This window comes from Indicator indicator, chromosome 38 (genome assembly GCF_027791375.1).
Source record: "Indicator indicator isolate 239-I01 chromosome 38, UM_Iind_1.1, whole genome shotgun sequence".
Taxonomy (NCBI): domain Eukaryota; kingdom Metazoa; phylum Chordata; class Aves; order Piciformes; family Indicatoridae; genus Indicator; species Indicator indicator.
The window spans coordinates 1007953-1030532 of record NC_072047.1 but is presented as its reverse complement, the minus strand read 5'-3'; the positions used below and the strand labels follow the sequence as shown (position 1 = coordinate 1030532).

General features: G+C 58.2%; 1 protein-coding gene across 1 annotated transcript; it reads right to left on the bottom strand.

Annotated features, from left to right (window-relative positions):
• Positions 1-1696: 1696 nt before the first annotated feature.
• Positions 1697-6299, bottom strand: LZTS1 (leucine zipper tumor suppressor 1). Its single transcript, XM_054396686.1, has 3 exons — positions 5949-6299; positions 4397-5221; positions 1697-2362 (listed from the first exon to the last, which is right to left on the bottom strand). Exons 1-3 carry the CDS (start codon positions 6297-6299, stop codon positions 1697-1699), a joined length of 1842 nt encoding a protein of 613 aa, XP_054252661.1.
• Positions 6300-22580: the final 16281 nt, after the last annotated feature.

Sequence of the window (22580 nt, the reverse complement as noted above, 5' to 3'; positions counted from 1 at the left end):
TTCTTAAATCCAGTTGCCCCTCTGGCAGCTGGAGAGAAAGGATTTGGGAGTCCTTGTCCATCGGAGCAGGGAGTGCTGAGCTCACCGTGGTGGTGCAGGGCCAGGGAGGAGGCTGTGCCAGAGCTGCTGTGGCCAAGGGCTGGGTGCAGGGTGGGCTGGGTGCAGGGTGGGCTGGGTGCAGGATGGGCTGGGTGCAGGGTGGGCTGGGTGCAGGGTGGGTTGTGAGCAGGGTGGGTTGTGAGCAGGGTGGGCTGGGTGCAGGGTGGGCTGGGTGCAGGATGGGTTGTGAGCAGGGTGGGCTGGGTGCAGGATGGGTTGTGAGCAGGGTGGGCTGGGTGCAGGGTGGGCTGGGTGCAGGGTGGGTTGGGTGCAGGGTGGGTTGTGAGCAGGGTGGGTTGTGAGCAGGGTGGGCTGGGTGCAGGATGGGTTGTGAGCAGGGTGGGCTGGGTGCAGGGTGGGCTGGGTGCAGGGTGGGTTGTGAGCAGGGTGAGCTGGATGCAGGGTGGGCTGGATGCAGGGTGGGCTGGATGCAGGATGGGCTGGGTGCAGGGTGGGTTGGGTGCAGGGTGGGCTGGGTGCAGGGTGGGTTGTGAGCAGGGTGGGCTGGGTGCAGGGTGGGCTGGGTGCAGGATGGGCTGGGTGCAGGGTGGGCTGGGTGCAGGGTGGACTGGGTGCAGGGTGGGCTGGGTTGTGAGCAGGGTGGGCTGGGTGCAGGGTGGGTTGGGTGCAGGGTGGGCTGGGTGCAGGGTGGGTTGTGAGCAGGGTGGGCTGGGTGCAGGGTGGGCTGGATGCAGGATGGGCTGGGTGCAGGGTGGGCTGGGTGCAGGGTGGGTTGTGAGCAGGGTGGGCTGGGTGCAGGGTGGGCTGGGTGCAGGGTGGGTTGTGAGCAGGGTGGGCTGGGTGCAGGGTGGGCTGGGTGCAGGGTGGGCTGGGTGCAGGGTGGGCTGGGTGCAGGGTGGGCTGGGTGCAGGGTGGGTTGTGAGCAGGGTGGGCTGGGTGCAGGGTGGGCTGTGCTGGTTAGTGAGGGGTGATTTTGGTGGGGTGCAGGCTGGGGGGGGTGTGGGTAGGGTCCTTCCTGAGGCACTCCAGCAGCTGAAGGACCAGAGAAGTGGATGTGCAGGAGGTGGCTCCTTGGTCCCATGGCACCCTGCAGGTCAGCACTGGCCAGAGGAAGGCTGAGGAGGTGTGAGAGCAGCGTGGTGCTTCCTCCAGCTGGGGATGCCCTGGGGTGTGACTCCTCTTGAAGCCAGTGGGAAGGGCTGGGCTGTGTCCCCTTCCCTGGAGCTGCACCACCACAGGACCCCTCCAAGCCTGGAGCAGGGCATCCTGCAGGAGCTTTGCATCACCTTCTTGCCCACCAGGAGGATATCTGCTGAAGTCCCATTGCCCAGCTGCCCCCATCACCAGCTTCCCAGTCCCATGAGGGGGCAGAAAGGACGCTGCCAAGGTGGCAGAGGGGGGAGGGGGAGCTGCTGGCACGTCACCATTGGCACGAGTTGCTTGTTCACCTCTGGAATACGAGGGGTGGCACAGGGGACTGAGGGGCTGGCCAGGCCACCAGCTGCAGGAATAAATACATGGCTCATCTCGACTGTACACAGCCTGCTGGGCTCAGGGCAGAGCTTCTGGCCTGGAAGAGGCTCCTACCCCCCAGCTGCCAGGAGGAGGAGGAGGAAGAGGAGGAGGCAGAGCTGGCTCAGATCTCGGTGGCGATGATGTCCTCGTAGGGGACGTCGGCACCAGGTATGTCCAGCTCGATGGGCTCCTTGCCCTCCTCCCCTGCAGCCAGCTGCTGGAGCATCTTCTCCAGGTTCTGGTTCCTCTTGTACATGTGCAAGTAGCTCTGCTGCAGCTGCTTCTGGTAGTGGATCACCTTCTCCTTCTCCTCCTTCCACGTCTGCCGCTCTTGCTGGAAGCCGGAGGTCATCTGCTCGTTGTTGTCTCGCTCCGCCTTCAGCTCTGCCCTCAGCCTCTCCAGCTCTCCCTGCAGGGCCTGAGCATCATCCACCCTGCTGCAGGGCCTGGCCACCTCCCGGGCTTCGCTCAGCTGCTCCTTGAGGAGGGAGAGCTCCGTCCGCAGGTCCAGGATCTCCTGCTCCAGCAGGTTCACCTTCTCCCTCAGCAGCTCGGATTCGTTCTTCTTGCGCTGCAGTTCGTTCTCACACACCTCCAGCTCCATGGCTTTGGTGCGCAGGGAGCCCTCCAGGTCCTGGGTCTTCATCTCCAGCCCTTCCAGCTTCATCCTCACCTCCTTCAACTGAGCCTTCAGGCTGAGGATCTCAGCGGTCTTGCTGTTGAGCTCAGTCTGGGACTCCTTCAGCTGCTGCTTCAGGAGGGAGATCTCCCCTGACTTCTGGCACACCTGTGGGGAGGGAAGCAGCACCCAGGTTAGGGTTGTGCTGTGGAGGAAGCTCACAGCAGCCTGTGGGAAGCGTGCTGGGCACACTTAGGATTGGGCAAGTGGAGACCTCAGTCATGAAATCTCATCCAGAGAGGCTCTCAGCTGGACTGAAGGGAAAATAGGGTGACCAGCAGGAGCAGGGAAGTGATTGTCCTCCTCTACTGGGCACTGCTGAGGCTGGACCTCAAATCCTGGGTTCAGTTTTGGGCCCCTAATTCCAAGAAAGACATTGAGGGCTGGAGCAGGTCCAGAGAAGGGCAAGGAAGCTGGGGAAGGGTCTGGAGAACAGGGCTGGGGAGGAGCAGCTGAGGGAGCTGGGGGTGTTGAGCCTGGAGAAGAGGAGGCTGAGGGGAGACCTTCTGGCTCTCTACAGCTCCCTGAGACTGGAGCCAGCTGGGGATTGAGCTCTTCTCCCAAGGGACAAGAGGTAGGAGAAGGGGTGATGGCCACAACTTGCACCAGGGGAGGTTTAGGTTGGAGATGAGGAACAATTTCTTTGCTGCAAGAGTGGTCAGGGATTGGCACAGGCTGCCCAGGGAGGTGGTGGAGTCCCCATCCCTGGAGGTGTTCCAGAAACCTGTGGCCATGGCACCTGGGGCCAGGGTTTGGTGTCCATGGAGGGGTTGGGTTGCTGGCTGGACTGGGTGATCTTGGAGAGCTTTTCCAACCTGTGATCTTTCCCTATGATCCTGCAAGTGGTCTGAAAAATCCTTGCATGGAGGGGAGGGAAGGTGGACACTGTGCTCCTCCTGGTGCCACCAGAGTGGGATGCCATGGGGAGCATTTCCCAGGGAGGGGGCATCAGGCTTGCTTCTGCGTTTTCCTGGCATCCTTGCAGCAGTTCAAGGCTCATTGGTCAGCAATGCTCAAGCAGGGAGCAAACTCAGCTTGAGCAGCTCGTGCAAGGTTTTGCTGCTCCCTTGATCAATGACCGTGGCAAGTGCCAGCAGTTCCTACTTCCAGGTGGGAAGCAGCTTTCCTGCTCCTCTGGGGCTGGCAGGCAGCCTGATAAACCCTGAGCTGCAGGTTGGGAGCATGAAGTGGCTCTAATGCTGGGGATTTTATGCAGTAAATGTTGCCTCTGGATGCTGTGAATTGCTGAGGGTTTAAGAGGGGCACTGAGTCAATTAGAGCTTGCAGAGCCTCCATGTGACACAGCAGGGATCTCCTGAGCTCTCAGATCCATCCCCTCCAGCCTGGGCTTACTGAGTGCACCACCTGCTCTGTGCTCAGCCCCTGCTGCTGCTGGGGGCAAGCATGGAAATCACAGAATTCCAGCAGGGATGGGGTGGGAAGGGAGCTCTGGAACTCATCCAGTCCAAGCCCCCTGCTCCAGCAGGGCACCCACAGCAGCTTGCCCAGGAGCACAATGCCCAGGGGGGTTGGAAGCTCTCCACACAAGGACACTCCACAACCTCTCTGGGCAGCCTGCTCCAGCCCTCCAGCACCCTCACAACAAACAACTTTCTCCTCCTGCTCAGATGGAACCTCCTAGGTTCCAGTTTGTGCCCATTGCCCCTTGTGCTGTCCCTGGGCACCAGTGAGCAGAGTCTGGCCCCAGCCTCTTGCCCCCCACAGCTCCTTTAGCTCTTGCTGAGCATTGCTCAGCTCCCCTCTGGGGCTGCTCTTCTGCAGGCTCTCAGCCCCAGGGCTCTCAGCCTTTGCTCCTCACAGAGCTGATCCAGGCCCCTCATGGCTCTCTGTTGGACTCTCTCCAGCAGTTCTCTGTCTCTCCTGAACTGGGGAGCCCAGAATTGGACACAGTACTCCAGGTGTGGCCTCACTAGGGCAGAACAGAGCTGCAGGAGAGCCCCAGGAGACCATTTGCCTTCTTGGCCACGAGGGTACATTGCTGGCTGGTGATGAACTTGCTGCCCACCAGCACTCCTAGGTCTGGAGAAGAGCTGCAAGGCACCAGAGCTGTCCCCTTCCATGCAGAGCCTTTGCTCTCAGTGCTGCCAGCCCCAGACACCTCTTGGTGCTCCACTTCCTTACCTCCCACTGGGTCTCCTCCAGCGCCGGGGCGAAGCTGGTCTTCTCCTTCTCGTAGGACCTCAGCTTGGTCTCCAGCAGGTTTTGCTCTTTCATGAGGTTCTCCAGCTCCTCCCGGAGCTGCTTCTTCTCCTGCTGAAGCTGGAACACCTGAAGGTGAAGGACCTGCTGCGTCCTTTGGGTTTTCTGCGAGGTTTGCTTGAGCTTGCTGTTGCATTTCTGCTTGAGGCCCTCCAGCTCCTCCTTGCAGCGCCTCTGCTTCTCCTCATACACCTGGCAGGAGCTGATTTCCTTCTCCTCGAAGCTCATCTGAAGCTCCTGCAGCTCTCCCTCCCTCTCCAGCAGCTTCTGCTCCAGCTCCTGGATGGTGGACTCGTCCGTGGAGATGGGCGAGCGGACGCAGGTGGTCTTCTCGGCGGCGCGGTGCTGGTGGGCAGCTTTGCCAGGGTTGAGGATCTTGTTGCCCCCATCAGAGAAGGACATGGCCTTGAGGCTCATCATGTTGCTGTCCTGGATGATGGCACACTGCAGGATGTTGTGGGCTGAGCCCCCGAAGCGGCTGATGGGGCCCATGGGCGTCACCAGGGGGTCCAGCTGGTAGCTGCTGCTGGTGCTGTGCGTGGGGAGGCTGGACATGGAGTTCCTGCCCGAGTCAGACAGACCCCCTGAGCACAGCACCGGCCTCAGCTCCTGCTCCTTGCCTTTGTCCTGGGGGTGCAGCTGCTGGGCCAGCTGCCCCCCGTTCTCTGGGGAGGAGTGGAGGATGGCACCGGCGCGGGGCAGCACCGGCTTGAAGGCTGTGGGCCGTGGGGTTGGCTTCTCTGCACCCTAGGGAGAAGAGCAGAGCTCAGCAGCACAGCACAGCACAGCACTGCACAGCACAGCACCGTACTGCACAGCACTGCAAGCACTGCACTGCACTGCACAGCACAGCACTGCACAGCACAGTACTGCACAGTACTGCAAGCACTGCACTGCACTGCACAGCACAACACTGCACAGCACTGCACAGCACAGTACTGCACAGCACTGCACAGTACTGCACAGCACTGCAAGCACTGCACTGCACAGCACAGCACAACACAGCACTGCACAGCACAACACTGCACAGCACTGCACAGCACAACACAGCACTGCACAGCACAACACTGCACAGCACTGCACAGCACAGTACTGCACAGCACTGCAAGCACTGCACTGCACTGCACTGCACAGCACTGCACAGCACTACCCCATCCCTCCTGCCCCCAAGGGTGACCCCTTCCCCATCTCTCTTGGTCAGGATGTCTTCAGCCTCCAGTCTTCAGCTCAGGAGGATGCTGAGCTGCCTCTCCTTTGGAGATGGAAGGGAAGCTGATCCCAGTTCCCAGAAGCAGAGGGTGGCACGAAGCCCTCAGCACCCTTCCCCCCCCACCATCTCCTTCCACTCTCATTTTCTCTTGTCCTCCTCCTGGCCCAGACCAACCCTGTGGTAGGATCTACACCTACTCAAGGGCAGATGCAGCAGAGGGGTTCTCCCCTTGCTCCTGGGCTCCCCCAGCTTCCCCTTACTAACCACTTCCAGCTGACTGGGGAAGGGCATCAGCTTCTGCGGCGTGGGGCTCCCAAACTCCATGCTGCTGGTGCCAGCCTGGCTGCCCAGCTCCCCAGCAGCCAGCGAGGTGTAGTCCGCTCGGTGGGAGCCAGGAGCCTTCTGGCTGACCTTGATGTAAAAGAAATCCTCATTCTTGCTGCTCTTGGAGCTGGATTTGTGGCTGGAGTCCTGGGAGAAGCCGAAGCGCAGCAGCCCGTCCGAGTACCTGTTGAGCTTCTTCAGGTGCGAGGACTTGCGCAGCTTGTACTGGGAGGCTCTGCAGTGCTTGCTGTGGAAGCTGTGGCCAGAGATCAGGCTACTGACGCTGCCCATGCTGCTCCAGGCTGGGGGGTGAGCAGTGGGGGGAGCAGGGCCAGGCTGGCAGGGGCTGAGGGCAGCAGGGACAGGCGGCTGCGAGCATAGCAAAGCCCTGGCGGCGCCCGGGAGCTGCGAGCCTGCGGGGGGTAAAGAGCAGGGTGAGGGAGAGCAGGCTGGGAGGAGGCTGCAGTGATGGGCAGAGGGCCCAGGAACTGGCAGGAGAGGGCTGGGTTCACAGGCTCACAGGATGTTAGGGGTTGGAAGGGACCTCTGGAGATCAGGTCCAACCCCCTTGGCAGAGCAGGAGCATAGAACCCAGCACAGTGCACACAGAACACATCCAGACAGGGCTGGAAAGTCTCTCTCCAGAGAAGGAGACTCCACAACCTCTCTGGGAAGCCTGCTCCAGGGCTCTGTGACCCTCACAGTGAAGAAGTTCCTCCTCATGTTGAGGTGGAACCTCCTGTGCTGCAGTTTCCATCCACTGCCCCTTGTCCTGTCACAGGACACAAGTGAGCAGAGCCTGTCCCTGTCCCTTCCTCCCTGAACCCCAGCCTCAGCTATTGATAGACATTGATCAGATCCCCTCTCAGTCTTCTCCTCTCCAGACTAAACAGCCCCAGGGCTCTCAGCCTCTCCTCATCAGGCAGTGCTCCAGCCCCTTGCAGCCCTCCCTTGACTCCCTCCAGCAGATCCTTGTCCCTCTTGAAATGGGGAGCCCAGACCTAGGGAGCCCAGAACTGCAATATTCCAGGTGGAGCCTCACCAGGGAAGAGCAGAGGGGGGCTTGAGTGTCTAGAGGCATGGCTTGCACATGTAGTACCCCCCTGCCAGCCCAGAGCTGCTCTATCCCCATCCCTCTGCATCCAGAGGCAGGCAGGGAAGAGCCTGGCTTTCCCCTGAGCCTGGAGGTAGCTCCAGGAGCCTCCCACAAGCTGCCTGTGTCCCCCAGGCTGTCTGGCACCCACCATGGCATTGCTCCTGGATGGCTGGGAGCATCCTGGCCTCTTCCTGAGGGCTTTTTTGGGAGCTGCTGGGTATGGTGCACTGAGGCCAAGAGGGCTCTGAGCCATGAGAGGAGAGGAGGGAAAGGGATTTGCAGTGACTTTTTTAGGTGCCTGGTGGGCACTAATCCCACGAGCACCCCTGCCTGCCTCTTGTTCTGTGCTGGATGGATCCCATGCTCAGCACTGTGGTCACAGCCTCCCCCACACCAGCCTCTGGCTTCCTGATTCCTCTCTAATTTCCAGTGCTCCTCTTCACCCACCTGAAAAGGGGAGGCTGTGAGGCTTAATTACACTTGATGTCTGTGCAGCACTTGAGGAGAGGCTGGAGTGAGTGCTGTGCATTGTGAGCAGGGTTCAGAGCTATGTGGGGCTGGGAATTCATCCTCTTTGCTCTAGAGGGAGGGGGAAAATGCTATTGCCAACTGCTGGCTCCTGGTAGCCCTTGTGACACCTGGCTCCCAGTGGCAGGGCTATAATGCAGATGCATTTTCCATCGAGATAATTAAAGGGTGAGGAGGGGGAGAAGGGGGAAGAGCTGCTGGTGGGCAGAAGTTGGTGCATGACCCACATGAGCTGGATCCTGTTTGCACAGCATGAGGACACAAGAAGTGTTTCTGCTCTCCCACTGCAGCTCAGAGCTCTCACTCCTGCTGCTGTCAGCACTGCCAGCAGAGCAGAGAATGCATCAGGTTGGAAGGGACCCTTGAAGGTCATCTTGTCCAACCTCCCCCCTCCAGTCAACAGGGATACCTCCAACCAGAACAGGTTGCCCAGGGCTCCATCAGTTTGACCTTGCACATCTCCAGGGATGTGACCTCCACCACATCTCTGAGCAACCTGTTGCAGTATTTCATGCCAAGGTCACATTGCCTGAGCAGAGGTCCCAGGGGTGAAAATGTCCCCTGGCAGTAGGGGAGGGTTGGGTGGTGGAGGGGGGTGCAGGTACCCTGTGCCAGAGCATCCTAGAGAGCTGCTCCCATTTTCTCTTTTCTCTACTTTTCATCACCTCCTGCCTCACACCTGCTCCATTGCAGGCTCCTCTGCATCCCAACAGGGGAACCCCAACCTGTGCTCAGCCCTCAGCTGTAGTTGTTTTCTTTTTCCTCTATGCCCTGAGGACCCAGATTGATTAAGTGTCAAAGAAAAGTCCCAGACTATCCCCTTTAATCCCTAAATCCATTTTGGGGAGATTAAGAGAAGTAAGGAAGCCCTGAGGTCTGAACTGCTGCCTGGGTGCTGCTGTGCTCCAAGAGATGGATGGCTTTGGGCTTCATTCATTTTCAGGGTGGGGGGGAGGGGAAGAGGCACAACGTGCATGGAGGGGGAGGGCTTGCTGCAGGGAGGAAGAGGAGCATTGGCCCAGGAGGCTGCTCTGCTCTGCCAGCTTCTGTTCCTCACACCAGGCTCGAGTGTGTGAGCTGGCAGAGGAGCACAGGAGGTGGCACAGCAGCAAAGCTGCCAGCAGCCCTGAGGCAGCCTTCCTGGGGGGAGCAAAGAAGGGATCCTGGGCTGCATGAAGAAGAGTGTGGCCAGCAGGTCAAGGGAGGTTCTTCTCCACCTCTGCTCCACCTTGGTGAGGCCACATCTGCAGTACTGGGTCCAGTTCTGAGCTCCCCAGTTCAAGAGGGACAGGGAAGTGCTGGAGAGGGTACAGCAGAGATACTGAGGGGGCTGGAACAGCTCTCTATGAGGAAGGGTTGAGAGACTCTTGGGGCTTTGAGCCTGAGAAGAGGAGAGGAGATCTCCTCAATACTGATGGGTGTCAGGGGCCAGGCTTTGTTCAGTGGTGCCCAGGACAAGGGGCAGTGGCCACAGACTGGAACATAGGAAGCTCCATCTGAACATGAGGAGGAACTTCTCTACTCTTTACTCCAGAGCCCTGGAGCAGGCTGCCCAGAGAGGTGACAGAGTCTCCATCTGTGGAGAGATTCCAGACCCTTCTGGACACCATCCTGTGCAACCTGCTCGAGGTGAGCCTGCTCGAGGTGAGCCTGCTGCAGCAGGGCTGCTGGACTGGATGATCTCCAGAGGTCCCTTCAATGCTTTTACATCCTCTGAGGTGCCCCAAAGCTGGAGCAGAAGCCTGTGCCTTCTGCTCACTCAGTCTGCTCCCAGCTGTGCTGTCTCCAGAGCCTTTCTCTTTCCAAGGCTGTGTGTGGAAGCCAACTCCTCCTCAGCTCTCCAAGTGCTCATTTTCAAGTTGAAAGAGTGGAGAAGAAGAAAAGAGCCAGGCCCAACCCTCTCAGGCATGTGTAGGAGGGCTGGGATTGACTGAAACACCTCCTGCCAAGAGGCTGGAAAGTCCCAGCAATCCCTCCTCACATTTCTCCTGTTGCTCAGAGCCCAAACCAACTTGACCTGCACTGAGGTGTGGTGTGGAGCTGGGAGGTGTGGGGGGGTCCAGCAGTGATCTCCCATGGCATGGACCCCCCAGGAAACAACCCCACAGTGTGGGTTAAGCCCCTGGGCCCGAGGCTGAGCACATGGATGCAGCCACTCTTGTTTTGGCAGAAATGGGGGGCTGGGAAAAACCCCCCATGAATGGCATCTCACATTGCAGGGAGTCATCCCTCCCTGCCACCACATGTGGGAGGGCAGCTCCCCCCCATCTCCTCCAGTCTCCCCTCATCTCTCTCCATCTCCCCTTATCTCTCCTCATCTCCCCCATCTCCCCTCATCTCTCCCCATCTCTCTCCATCTCCCCCAATCTCTCCCCATCTCTCTAGATCTCTCTTCATCTCCCCTTATCTCTCCTCATCTCCCCCATCTCCTCCAATCTCTCCCCATCTCTCCCCATCTCCCCCAATCTCCCCTCATCTCTCCCCATCTCTCTCCATCTCTCCCCATCTCTCTCCATCTCTCCCCATCCCTCTCCATCTCTCCTTATCTCTCCTCATCTCCCCCATCTCCCCCAATCTCCCCCCATCCCTCCCCATCTCTCCCCTTCGCCTCCTTCCTCAGTGGGCTGCAGGAATCTCTTCTTATCTCCTGGCAGCACACTTTCTTGGAAGCTGCAAGAAGAGGTTGGTTTGGGTGGTGGTTTTTTGGTGTTGGTTGGTTTGTATTTTTTTCCCCAGGTGGTTGCTTTCTCTGCCTTCCCCAGCCAGGTCACCTCAGACAGAGGCTTCATTTCCTACTGCAGTGCTGCTGCCTCCCTGCTGATCCTGCTCCCCTCCCTGTGCTGGGGGACAGCTTCCTTCTCCCCCTGCTCTCTCTCACCCACTCCTTTTCCCTCTTGAATTATTATTCATCATTCCTGTGCAGATGCTCCCACACATTTGGGTGTTTGTTGATAGATGCTGAGATAATACAGCAGCAGCAGCAGCAGCAGCTGCCAAGAGCTTGGATGGTAGGATCAGGAAGGCTGGGAAAGACCTCAAAGGTCATCAAGTCCAACCATCAATCCACCACCAAACCATGTCTCCAAGTGAAGATGGCTCTGGAGTCTGTCACACTTAATGTTGTTTCCATGAGCATGATCCAGGAGCAGCCTCCCTCCTCTTTCCCTCTGTTTTACTCTGGGATTTGGGTCTTTGAGGCAAGGGAAATGTGGCCCCAGGGGAAAATGTGGGCATGTCCCTGGTGAAAAGCCACCCAGCTGCTACCTGCAGCATCTGGCTTCTGCCTGAATGAAGAGAATGGCTTAGCACAGACCTGGCAGTGCAGCAACCCCACAGAGAGGGGGCTGGGATCTGCAACCACCTCCACGTTCTGAGTTCTGGATCCACAACCCCATGTGAGGATGAGGAGATGGAGCCACCAAGCAGCTGCTGGTTCTGCTCAGGCTGTCACAGAATGGCTTCAGCTGGAAGGGACCTTAAAGCTCAGCCAGTTCCAAGCCCCTGCCATGGGCAGGGACACCTCCCACCAGCCCAGCTTGCTCAAAGCCTCATCCAGCCTGGGCTTAAACACTTCCAGGGATGAGGCTTCCACAACTTCTCTGGGCATTCTGTTCCAGTACCTCACCACCCTCATAGTAAAGAATTCCCTAATGTCCAATCTAAATCTCCCTTGCTCCAGTTTCAATCCATTGTCCCTCATCCTGGCACTCCCAGCCCTTCTCAAAAGTCCCTCCCCAGCTCTCCTGGAGCCCCTTCAGGTACTGGAAAGCTGCTCTGAGGTCTCCCTGGAGCCTTCTCTTCTCCAGGCTGAACAGCCCCAACTCTCCCAGCCTGTCCTTGCAGGAGAGGTTCTCCAGCCCCCTGATCATCTTCATGGTCCTATGTTCCAGCAGCCCTACCCTTGATGTCCCCAGCTCACACCACAGCCCAAGCTCTTGCTCACTGCTTTAGGACCCTCCAACTCCCAACCTTCTCTTGCCCACCCACGAAGAAAACCTCACCTGGTGGCACCCAGTTAAAACCCACCAGCCCTCATCCTGTCCTCTTCAGCTTTCCTGCAAGCCCCCTTCAAACACTGGAAGGCTGCTCTCAGCTCTCCCTGGAGCCTTCCCTCCTCCAGCCTGACCAACCCCAGCTCTTACCAGCTCATCCCAGGACCAGCCTCTCCAAAACCTGCTCTTTTTTTCTCCCCCCCCCCTCTCCAACGAGCTGGCAGCAAGAGGACTTTGGAGAGCCTCATCAGCAGGGCCGACCTTGCCCCCCCAGCCTGTAATCTTCCCTCTCATCATGCTAATGGGGGCTGGATTCAAACCCGCCCAGGCAGACGCCGTCCTTGTGGGGCTCGATTGTGGCTGGTGGCTGAGCGAAGGGCCCCAGCACAAGAGCTTTTCATTCACTCTCCTTCATTGTCCCCCTGCTCGTTCATTGACATTCATTGGGATCGTTTTGATCGGAGGCAGGGAGTGAATTGCAGCCCGGGATTCACAAAGCCAGCACCATGTGTTCCGGCCCTGATTTGCCATTAGAGAAGGAGAGGAGGGGGGGTGGGGGGGAGTGGGGGGACACACACACACTCCAGATGAAGAATAAGCAGCCCTCAATGACACGTTGCAGCCACTCTAATAGCCCAGAAGTCCATCACACTTCATCTTATTTCAATGAGCACTGAGAGAATTCACACCCACTGCCTGCTGCGTGTTAGAGGAGCCAGCAGCGGTGTTGGCAGGGATTGGGGTGGGCTTCGTGCCAGAGCAGCAGCAGGACCACGTTGTGGCTCTGTCAGTGTCCCCTGGCAGCTGGGCACTTACACCCTGACCGCAGCTCCTGCTGCAAGGTGCAGTCGGTTAATAGGGAGGGAAAAAAATGCAGCAAGAGACTCAGAATCCCAGCGTGGTGGGGACTGAGCTCATCCAGCCCAACCCCCCCTGCTCCAGCAGGGCACCCACAGCAGCTTGCCCAGCAGCACAATGCCCAGGGAGGGTTGGAAGCTCTCCACACAAGGACACTCCACAACCTCTCTGGGCAGCCTGCTCCAGCCCTCCAGCACCCTCACAACAAACAACTTTCTCCTCCTCTTCAAGTGGAAGCTCCTAGGTGACAGTTTGTGCCTGTTGCTCCTTGTCCTGTCCCTGAGCACCACTGAGAAGAGCCCAGCACCATCACTCCAAGAAGGACACTGAGATGGTGTCCCTGCCCATGGCAGGGGGTTGGAACTGGATGATCCTTTGTGGTCCCTTCCAACCCTGACTGATTCTATGAATCTGTGTTGGAGGTGAGGAGCTGGAGCCCAGTGGGGCTTGGTCTCCCAAGGAACAAGAAATAGGATGAGAGGAACTGGCCCCAAGTTGTGCCAGGGGAGGTTGAGGTTGGACATAGAAGAAACTTCCTCAAAGCCTGGGACAGGCTGCCCAGGGAGGTGGTTGAATCCTTATCCTTGGAGGTGTTTCCGAGCTGCAGAGATGTGGTGCTGAGGGACCTGGTTTAGCCCCAGCCTTGGTAGGGGGGGGGGGAATGGTGGGAGTGGGTGATCTGAAAGGGCTTTTCCAACTGAAACAATTCTGTGACGCTGTGAAAAGCCTAAAAAATCAGCTCTGAATTCAGCACCAGCTCTGGAGCAAGCTTGGAGGAGCTGTGCACACCTCTGCTCCATCCCCTGTGGCACCAATCCTGACTGGGAATGAGTCAACAAGTGGCTGTGATGGCATTGCAGGGCAAAACCATCCCTGTGCTGATGTAGGTGGCACAGAGGCAACTGGCTTGAGCTGTGTTTGGGGAAGCCAGGGCTGGAATAGGAGGAATTTCTCACATTCCCAATGAATCACCTTGGCAGAGCAAGCTCTGAGGGATAGCAGCCCAGCACCTGCTGTGCTCTGCCTGCTTCCAAACCTTCTGCTTCCTGGGTGGGGACATGGCAGCACTTCCCTGGGCAGCAGAGCCCTGGCTGAGCAGGGAGAGGTTCTCCTGCCCCTGCCTGGGGACAATTGCTCAGCCTACAGCCACTTGGTGTCACATCAGCAATGTCCCACGGCTTTGGGGGTCTGTGCTGCTGCAGAGCCTGCTGCTTACCCTCCAGCAAATGAGCCTCAGCACAAACTCACTGCTCCAGCAAAGAGCTGAGCTGGAAAGGAAGGAAAGAGGCAGGAAAGGGGAAGGGAGGCAAGGGAGGGGAGGAAGGGAGGGAAGGAAGGGAGGGGAGGAAGGGAGGGGAGGAAGGGAGGGGAGGAAGGGAGGGAAGGGAGGGAGGGAAGGGAGGGAGGGAAGGGAGGGAGGGAAGGGAGGGAGGGAAGGGAGGGAGGGAAGGAAGGAAGGAAGGAAGGAAGGAAGGAAGGAAGGAAGGAAGGAAGGAAGGAAGGAAGGAAGGAAGGAAGGAAGGAAGGAAGGAAGGAAGGAAGGAAGGAAGGAAGGAAGGAAGGAAGGAAGGAAGGAAGGAAGGATGGATGGATAGCAGAACCAACCCTTGGGCTTGGCAGGTCACCAAATGATGGAGCAAGGAAGGAGCAGGGCCAGCAGGAGCAGGGAAGTGATTGTGCCTCTGTCCTGGGCACTGGGGAGGTCACACCTTGAATGCTGGGTTCAGTTTTGGGCTACTCACTCCAAGAAGGACATTCTGGGGCTGGAGCAAGTCCAGAGAAGGGCAGCAAAGGGTCTGGTGAGAAGCAGCTGAGGGACCTGGGGGTGTTTAGTTTGGAGAAAAGGAGGCTGAGGGGAGACCTCATTGCTCTCTACAGCTCCCTGAGAGGAGGCTGCAGTGAGGTAGGGTTGGTCTTTGGTCTCCTCTCCCTAGTCTCAGGTGATAGAAGGAAAGGAAGTGGCCTGAAATTGTGCCAGGGGAGGTTTGGGCTGGACATGAGGAAAAATTTCTTTGCTTCAAGAGCAGTCAGGGGTTGGAACAGGCTGCCCAGGGAGTCATCATCCCTGAAGGAGTTCAGGAAACCTGTGGCCATGGCACTTGGGGCTATGGTTTGGTGGCTGTGGTGCTGTTGGGTTGAAGGTTGGACTGAATGATCTCAGAGGCCTTTTCCAACCCAAACAATTCTGTGATTCCATGATGAGAGCCTCACCTGCACCACCTGCTCCCACCTGCCAGCCCAGCCAGTGGCCAGTGATGGGATGGTGGCATCAAAAGCCTGTGCTGGGAAGCTGCTCCTCCCTGGCCAACCTGTGGGCACCACTTGTGCCAACCTGGGTGAGCTGAGGCTGTTTGCAGCCCCATTCCATGTGTTGTAACCCATTCCAGAGTGCTGAGGGACAGCCTGGCTCTCCCCCACACAGCTGCACTTGGTGTTCAACAGCTTCAGAGGGAGCAAAGCCAAACAGCCTTATCAGGAGCTGGGCTTCAGCTGGTGCCAGCCTCCCTCCTGCTGGCTCTCTACCCCTGGGTGACCTTGGGGAGAGCTTGCTCCCAAGATAGGATTCCCTGCCCTGGCTGGAGGCAGGCACAGCCCCAGCAGGGCATTGTGGGAATATCCCCACCCTGAGCCTGCTGCTCCACATCATCACCACCTTGGCTTGGGGGCTGCAGCTCTTCTTTATGCTCTTGATGTGCCAAGATCTCTGCCAGTAACCCTCAGTCATCATCAGAGCATCACGGAATGGTTTGAGCTGGAAGGGATCATCTAATTCCAACCCCCTGCCATGGGCAGGGACACCTCCCACCAGCCCAGGATGCTCAAGGCCAAACCCAGCCTGGCCTGGAACACCTCCAGGGAGGGGACATCCACAGCCTCCTTGGGCAACCTGTTCCAGTGTCTCACAACCCTCAGAGTGAAGAACTTCTTCCTAGTGTCCAATCTAAATCTCCCTTGCTCCAGTTTCAATCCATTGTCCCTCATCCTGGCACTCCCAGCCCTTCTCAAAAGTCCCTCCCCAGCTCTCCTGGAGCCCCTTCAGCTACTGGGAGGCTGCTCTGAGGTCTCCCTGGAGCCTTCTCTTCTCCAGGCTGAACAGCCCCAACTCTCCCAGCCTGTCCTTGCAGGAGAGGTTCTCCAGCCCCCTGATCATCTTCATGGTCCTGCAGCCCTACCCTTGATGTCCCCAGCTCACACCACAGCCCAAGCTCTTGCTCACTGCTTTAGGACCCTCCAACTCCCAACCTTCTCTTGCCCACCCATGAAGACAACCCCCACCTGGTAGCCACCAGCCCTCCTGCCAGCTTCCTCCCCACTCCTGCCAGCAGCTTCCCTTCACGTGGAGCTCCTCAGTGATTCAGCAGCCAGGCACCCACTCCACTCAGCTCACTCATGCTCCAAAGTACAAAGGGAATGCTGCCATGAGACACAGTTAAATATTCCTGGGGTGGGCAGAAAGATCTTCTCCCAGCTCACTTTAATTCCTAACAGCATCTGGCTTTCCCCCACTAATGAGCAAGTAGCATTGCTGCAATTAAAGCCCTGCTAATTGGAAGCTCACAAATGCTCTGCTCCCTGCTTTTGTCTCTGGCAGGTCTGGGGCTGTGGCAGTCACACCTGAATGGCAATCAGCCACCACCTCCAGACCCTGCCTGCTGTGACAGGCACCACCACCCCACGGGCAACAGCCAGGTCAGCCCTCAGACCCTGCCAGGCCATGGCATCTGGGCCACCAGTAGCAGGGCCACCAGCACTGGGGCCACCAGCACCTGCTCAGGCTCCACCAGCAGCTCCTGGGAGCCCTCTGTTAACAGGGCAAGCTCTGGGGAGGGGGTTTGGCAGCCTGGGGAGGGGGTCTGGCAGCCTGGGGAGGGGGATTGGCAGCCTGGGGAGGGGGACTGGCAGCCTGGGGAGGGAGTCTGGCAGCCTGGGGAGGGGGATTGGCAGCCTGGGGAGGGGGTTTGGCAGCCTGGGGAGGGGGTTTGGCAGCCTGGGGAGGGGGATTGGCAGCCTGGGGAGGGGGTTTGGCAGCCCGGGGAGGGGGTCTGGCAGCCCGGGGAGGGGGTTTGGCAGCCTGGGGAGGGGGTTTGGCAGCCCGGGGAGGGGGTCTGGCAGCCTGGGGAGGGGGTCTGGCAGCCTGGGGAGGGGGTCTGGCAGCCCGGGGAGGGGGTTTGGCAGCCCGGGGAGGGGGTCTGGCAGCCTGGGGAGGGGGTCTGGCAGCCCGGGGAGGGGGTCTGGCAGCCTGGGGATGCTTTTAGGCACTCCCCATCCTAGCAGGACCGTGCAGAAGGTGCCATCCACGGTGGTCCCATCCCCACGAGGCTGGGGGTTGCAAACTGCCTGCTCCTTGCCCTGGGGGAGGGTTGTGGGGCTGTGGCTCCCCTGCCATGGGGGAGTTATTTTGGGAGCTGTCTGGGGCTGGCAGCTGCTGCTGGGGTGGGTGAGAGCTGAGCACAGCTTTCACTTGGGCTCTCTGAGGCCCTTCTCACACCTCTATTTCCGACCCTGGAAAACACAATCTGCCAGGGTGTGAGCACGGGGGAGGGGGCACCCAGAGGGGCTGGGTGCAAGGGACTGGCTTGTGTGAGGCAGCTCAGCAGCTCCCTGCACCTCCCAGGTGCCTCCAAATGGAAGCTGCAGAGAGGCTGGCACAGAATCCCAGCAGGGATGGGGGTGGGAAGGGACCTCTGGAGCTCAGCCAGTCCAAGCCCCTCTGCTCCAGCAGGGCACCCACAGAAGCTTGCCCAAGAGCACAGTGCCCAGGGGGGGTTGGAAGCTCTCCAGAGGAGACTCCATAACCTCTCTGGGCAGCCTGCTCAGTGTGAATGAGGGAAATTCACAGAATTCCAGCATGGATAGGGTTGGAAGGGAGCTCTGGAGATCATCCAGTCCAAGCCCCCTGCTCCAGCAGGGCACCCACAGCAGCTTGCCCAGGAGCACAGTGCCCAGGGGGGGTTGGAAGCTCTCCACACAAGGACACTCCACAACCTCTCTGGGCAGCCTGCTCCTCCTCACACCAAACAACTTCAGGTGGAGCCTCCTGGGTTCCACTTTGTGCCCCTTGTGCTGTCCCTGGGCACCAGTGAGCAGAGCCCGGCCCCAGCCTCTTGCCCCCCACAGCTCCTTTAGCTCTTGCTGAGCATTGCTCAGCTCCCCTCTGGGGCTGCTCTTCTGCAGGCTCTCAGCCCCAGGGCTCTCAGCCTTTGCTCCTCCCAGAGCTGCTCCAACCATTAATCTAATTCCAGCCTGGGCAGCAGCAGCGTGGTGAGCTCTGTGCCTGGTGCCCCTGTCAGCAGCCAGCCTGGTGAGGTTTGGTGTCCTACACATCTCCCACACGTTGTCTCTGGGGTTTAATTGATGGAAAGGCTTTGCCTGTCCAGCTAAAAATAGCAAGAACTTCATGTAACTTGAGCTGAGCCCTAAATACTTCTCCTGCCAGCTTTCCACTTCCCCAGGCTTTGCACATGTCTACTCCTGCCTCCCCTCCCCCTTTCCCTTTCCCCCCAATCAGGGGTAAAAGTGTAACGAGGGACCCCGAGCCTGTTCCCCCCCTGCTTGTGCCAAGCTCTTTCCACAAGCCTGTCCCTCCCCAGCCAGCAGGAAATAGCTGGACTGAGGCTCTCTCTGCTGCAGAACTCCCCCAGGAGCACAGAGGGGAGAAGCATCCTCCTCATGAGCAGGGAAAATTTAGAAGTGGAGCTGCAGGCTGCCATGGAGACAGGGCTCTGTTTGCAATCTTCTTGCTTTTTATTGTCTCTCCTCCTCTCCCAGACCGCTGAAAAGCAGCCAGGAGCATGGCCTGCACTGCCTGCTCTGCTCCTGCTGGCCACAGCTGCCCAGCCCACCTTCCCTGGCTGCTGGCTAAGTGCTTAGCAGGCCAGCTGGCTCTCCTTTTCTGCTCCTTCACCTCTTGCTGAGCCTTTTGGGCACCTTCTTGACGTATCTGGGGATCATAACACAAATCTGTGCTGCTTCTCCCTCAGCCTTGCTGTGCTCATGTGCAACCTCAGCACTGTCAGGGGTCATGGACCCACCAGCTGCTCTCCATTGCTCTTTCCTCAACCATCATGGGCAGGTAGCTGAGGACATGAGCAGGCAGCAATGCTCTTGAGGGCATGAGGGAGGGCTGGTTCTCCTGGGACATGCTCCTGGAGTCACAGAATGGCCTGAGTTGGAAGGGACCTTAAAGATCATCCAGTTCCATGGCCAGGGACACCTCCTCCTGGAGCAGCTTGCTCAAAGCCTCATCCAGCTTGGTCTTGAACACCTCCAGGGCTGAGGCATCCACAACTTCTTTGGGCAACCTCTCACCACCCTCCTAAGTCACAGGCTGGCCTCTGGCTGCTGCAGTGGGGAGCTTCATCTGCTCCCCAAAGCAACAAGAGGGGAGATGAGTGACCCTGGCAGCAGCTGCAAACCCTCAACCTCTCTCCTTAGCAACCTCTGAGAGTATCAGAGGAAGAATTCCTCTGAGGCAGGACCTTCCTGCAAACTAAACTTCTCCATCTCAAGCCTGTGCTTGCTTCACACCACCTGAGCTGCAGGAGGGAGCTGTGCCCTGTTCCTGTGCTCCCCTTCCTTGGTTGTGGCACCAGCTGCACTCTGCTTGGTCTAAGTGCTGAGTATTTTTGTACCCTGCATGACACTCAGCCAAGAGAGAGCTGAGGAAAGGCAACTTCTGCCTGCTGGGGAAGACTCAGACTCAGTCCCTGCTGTGACAAGCATCTGCTTGGCTGCTGCTGTCTTCCCCTCCTTCAGCTCCCTGCTTTGCTTTGCTGTCTTCTCATCCTTCAGCTCCCTGCCTTGCTTTCCAGAGTGTTACATCTCCCTCTCCTTGCTCTGCTCTAACAGAGCAGTGGCAAGAGAAAAGCAACAAAGAGAAAAGGCAAATTCAGTTCTTGCTTCTGCTTTTCCTCCTCCTCTTTCCTCTTTGTTTTTATTTTCCTTCCCCCCCCCCCCCCAAACTTGGCCCATTGTGAGAGCCACCCCTTGGCTGCCAAACAGAGCAATTCTCTCACCAGAGAAATGTACATCAGGGCTGCAAGGAATATTCAATTAACCTTTTAGAGGAGATGATCCAGAACTGGCTTACTGGGATGTCATTTTGTTGTTGGGAACCCTAAACACTTGCACTTCAGAGGAGCATCTCTGCTGAGGCAGCTGCTGAAAGGCAATTCCAGCTCCAGATGCTTGAAATGAGAGCAGAGCAGGATGAGATTGGATGTGAGGAGCAAGCTCTGCTCCATCAGGCTGCTGGAACACTGCAACAGGTTGCCCAGGGAGGTGCTTGAAGCCCCATCCCTGGATATACTCAAGGTGAAGCTCAACAGGGCTCTGAGCAACCTGATCTGGTGGAGGATGTCCCTGCAGGGGGGTTGGACTGGATGGCCTTTGGAGGTCCCTTCCAACCCAAACCATTCCATCACTCTATGTTCCTTCCAGTGTCCCAGGAGGGCCAGCCCCAACTCATGTCCTCATGAGCAGAGCTGGCTGCTCAAGCCCTCAGCTACCTGTGGTGCTTCTCTTTGCCCAGGCAATATGGCAACTGGCCAAATTCATCCCTCCTAGATTAAGGAAGCCTTGATACACTCTGAGGGAACAGGCAAAGCACAGGATGGACTTCTTGGAGGCTCTCTTCCAGCAAGAGGGCAACAAGTGCCCAGCTGCAGCTCCTCCAGCTCTCAGACCTGAGCACTGCCAGTGCCCTGGGGGGGAGGGGTGCTTGGTTCTCCAGAAACCAGACCCTCAGGAGGTGAGGCTCTTTCATCAATGATTTAAAATCCTCTTCTGCCAAGGAGCAGAGTGTGCACAGGCATTGCTACCCTCTGCTGGAAGGAGCTGCCTTGCACAGAGGCCTTTACCCTGCCAAGGAGATATGCTGAGACCTTCCAGCTGTGTGTGTGTGTGAGGAAGAGGAAGGTCTGAAGCCTAAAGCTGCTGTTGAGAGACCCCAGCTGCAAAGCCATGCATGGGCAGCATTTGTTCCCACAGCTCTGGAGTAATCCCAGTGCTGCCTGTGCTACAAGGGTGTCCCTGTCCCTCCCCAAGGTCTTCCTCTCCAAAGCCAGGTACTGGCCACATGTCTGCACATCCAGGGCTCCCCAGAAATGAGTTGTTGAAGGAAATCTGCTCCAGGAGAGGCTTTTCTTAATGAAGTCAGCGAGCACAACCCCCCTGATAGTAGCAAACAATGTGCAGAGGAAAGACTTTGTGACCCACGTGCCAAATCTTTGTACACTCCCTGCTATTTTTAGCTAATCCCTAATGGCAATGCTCTGGTCCTGCCCACCTCCTGCCACATGCTCCTCACCACTCTTCTCCTCAGCCTGGATGCTCCATGCTTCCTCTTTCCATCCTTCTCCCTACCACATGCCCCTCACCACTCTTCTCCTCAGCCTGGGTGCTCCATGCTTCCTCTTTCCATCCTTCTCCCTACCACATGCCCCTCACTACTCTTCTCCTCAGCCTGGGTGCTCCATGCTTCCTCTTTCCATCCTTCTCCTTACCACATGCCCCTCACCACTCTTCTCCTCAGCCTGGGTGCTCCATGCCTCCTCCTCCCATCCTTCTCCCTGCCACATGCCCCTCACCACTCTTCTCCCCAGCCTGGGTGCTCCATTCCTCCTCCCTGCACCTTTCTGCCTTCCACTGAGGACCTGCTATGCAGCCTGATGCCCAGAGAGCTTGGGAAAACCACACCACAGCAAACCCCAAGGGCAGGCATTGGAGGTAGAGCATCAATTCTGTGAGGCAGGGGGTGGATTTTTAAGACCTCTCAGGAGACAGCAACATCTCTAAACACAAATTGAAGTCAGTGGCTGGGGGGACTAGAAAAAAACCCAGGCTGTGAGTTTCCCATCAGTGCAAAGCTCCCTTTAACTCTGGAGGATTAAGGTCCATGGCCATGTTAGAGAATCATAGAATCATGGAATTGTTTGGGTTGGAGAAGGCCTCTAAGACCACCCAGTCCAACCAGCAACCCAACCCCTCCATGGCCACCAAACTCTGGCCCCAAGTGCCATGGCCACAGCTTTCTTGAGCCCCTCCAGGGCTGGGGACTCCACCACCTCCCTGGGCAGCCTGTGCCAATCCCTGACCACTCCACTAATCTCCAACCTAACCCTCCCCTGGCACAATTTCAGGTCATTTCCTCTCATTCTGTCACCAGATAGGAGGGAGCAGCAGAGGGCCATGGGCTTGTCTGTGCCAGCCTGTGCTTCCAGGAGCAATTTTAGCAGCAGTTTCCTGAAATGGCTGCAGTGATACTATCTCTTCACACTTGTCCACGCAGCACCTTGCACCTCGGGCTCTGAGCTCTGCTGGCACGGCTGTGGGCGACTGAGCATCCTCAGGAGCAAGCCTGGAGCTCAGCTCTTGCTGTTGGAGGTAGGGGGATGGGGTGGTTGGGATGGTCTCAAAGGAAGCAGACCCACCAGCCAGCCCTCCATGCTGGGTTGCTGCTCCCTGCAGTGCTCAGCGTGGCTGCTCTGTGGCTGCCCACCCTGCTGCATGCCGCAGATGCCTCGCCAGAGAGTGTGCTGAGCATGACTGTACCTGCCTGCAGCAAAGCAGAGGCTTTCAAAAGGGGGGGAAACAGTGCTCTAGGGCCAAGGAGATCATCAGAGCAAGGGCTGCAGGAGGCACAGCATGGGAGAGCAGCAGCAAGCTCACTGGGGCAGCATCCCCAGCCCTGCTTCCCATCTTTCTCCAGTGCCCCGGGCTGGATTAGGAGGTCCACCCTGTAGACCGTCATCAATTCCACCTAAGCATGAGGAGGACCTTCTCTGAGGGTGGTGGAGCTCTGGAACAGGCTGCCCAGAGTGGTGGCAGAGTCTCCACTCTCTAGTCATTCAGAGCCCTCCTGGACACCCTCTGGTGCAGCCTGCTCTAGACGGACCTGCTCTGGTGGGAGGGCTGGGCTGGATGACGTCCAGAGGTCCCTTCCAACCCCTACCCATTCTGTGATCCTGTGACCACGGGAAGCCTGCCCTGGAAGTCCCTACGCCTGCTTTGGTGGCTCAGAGGGGAGCTGGCTTTGCTGGAAACCTCATTTTCCTGCCGGAGTTTTCACATTCATTTGCCTCCCACCGCTCCGCAGCG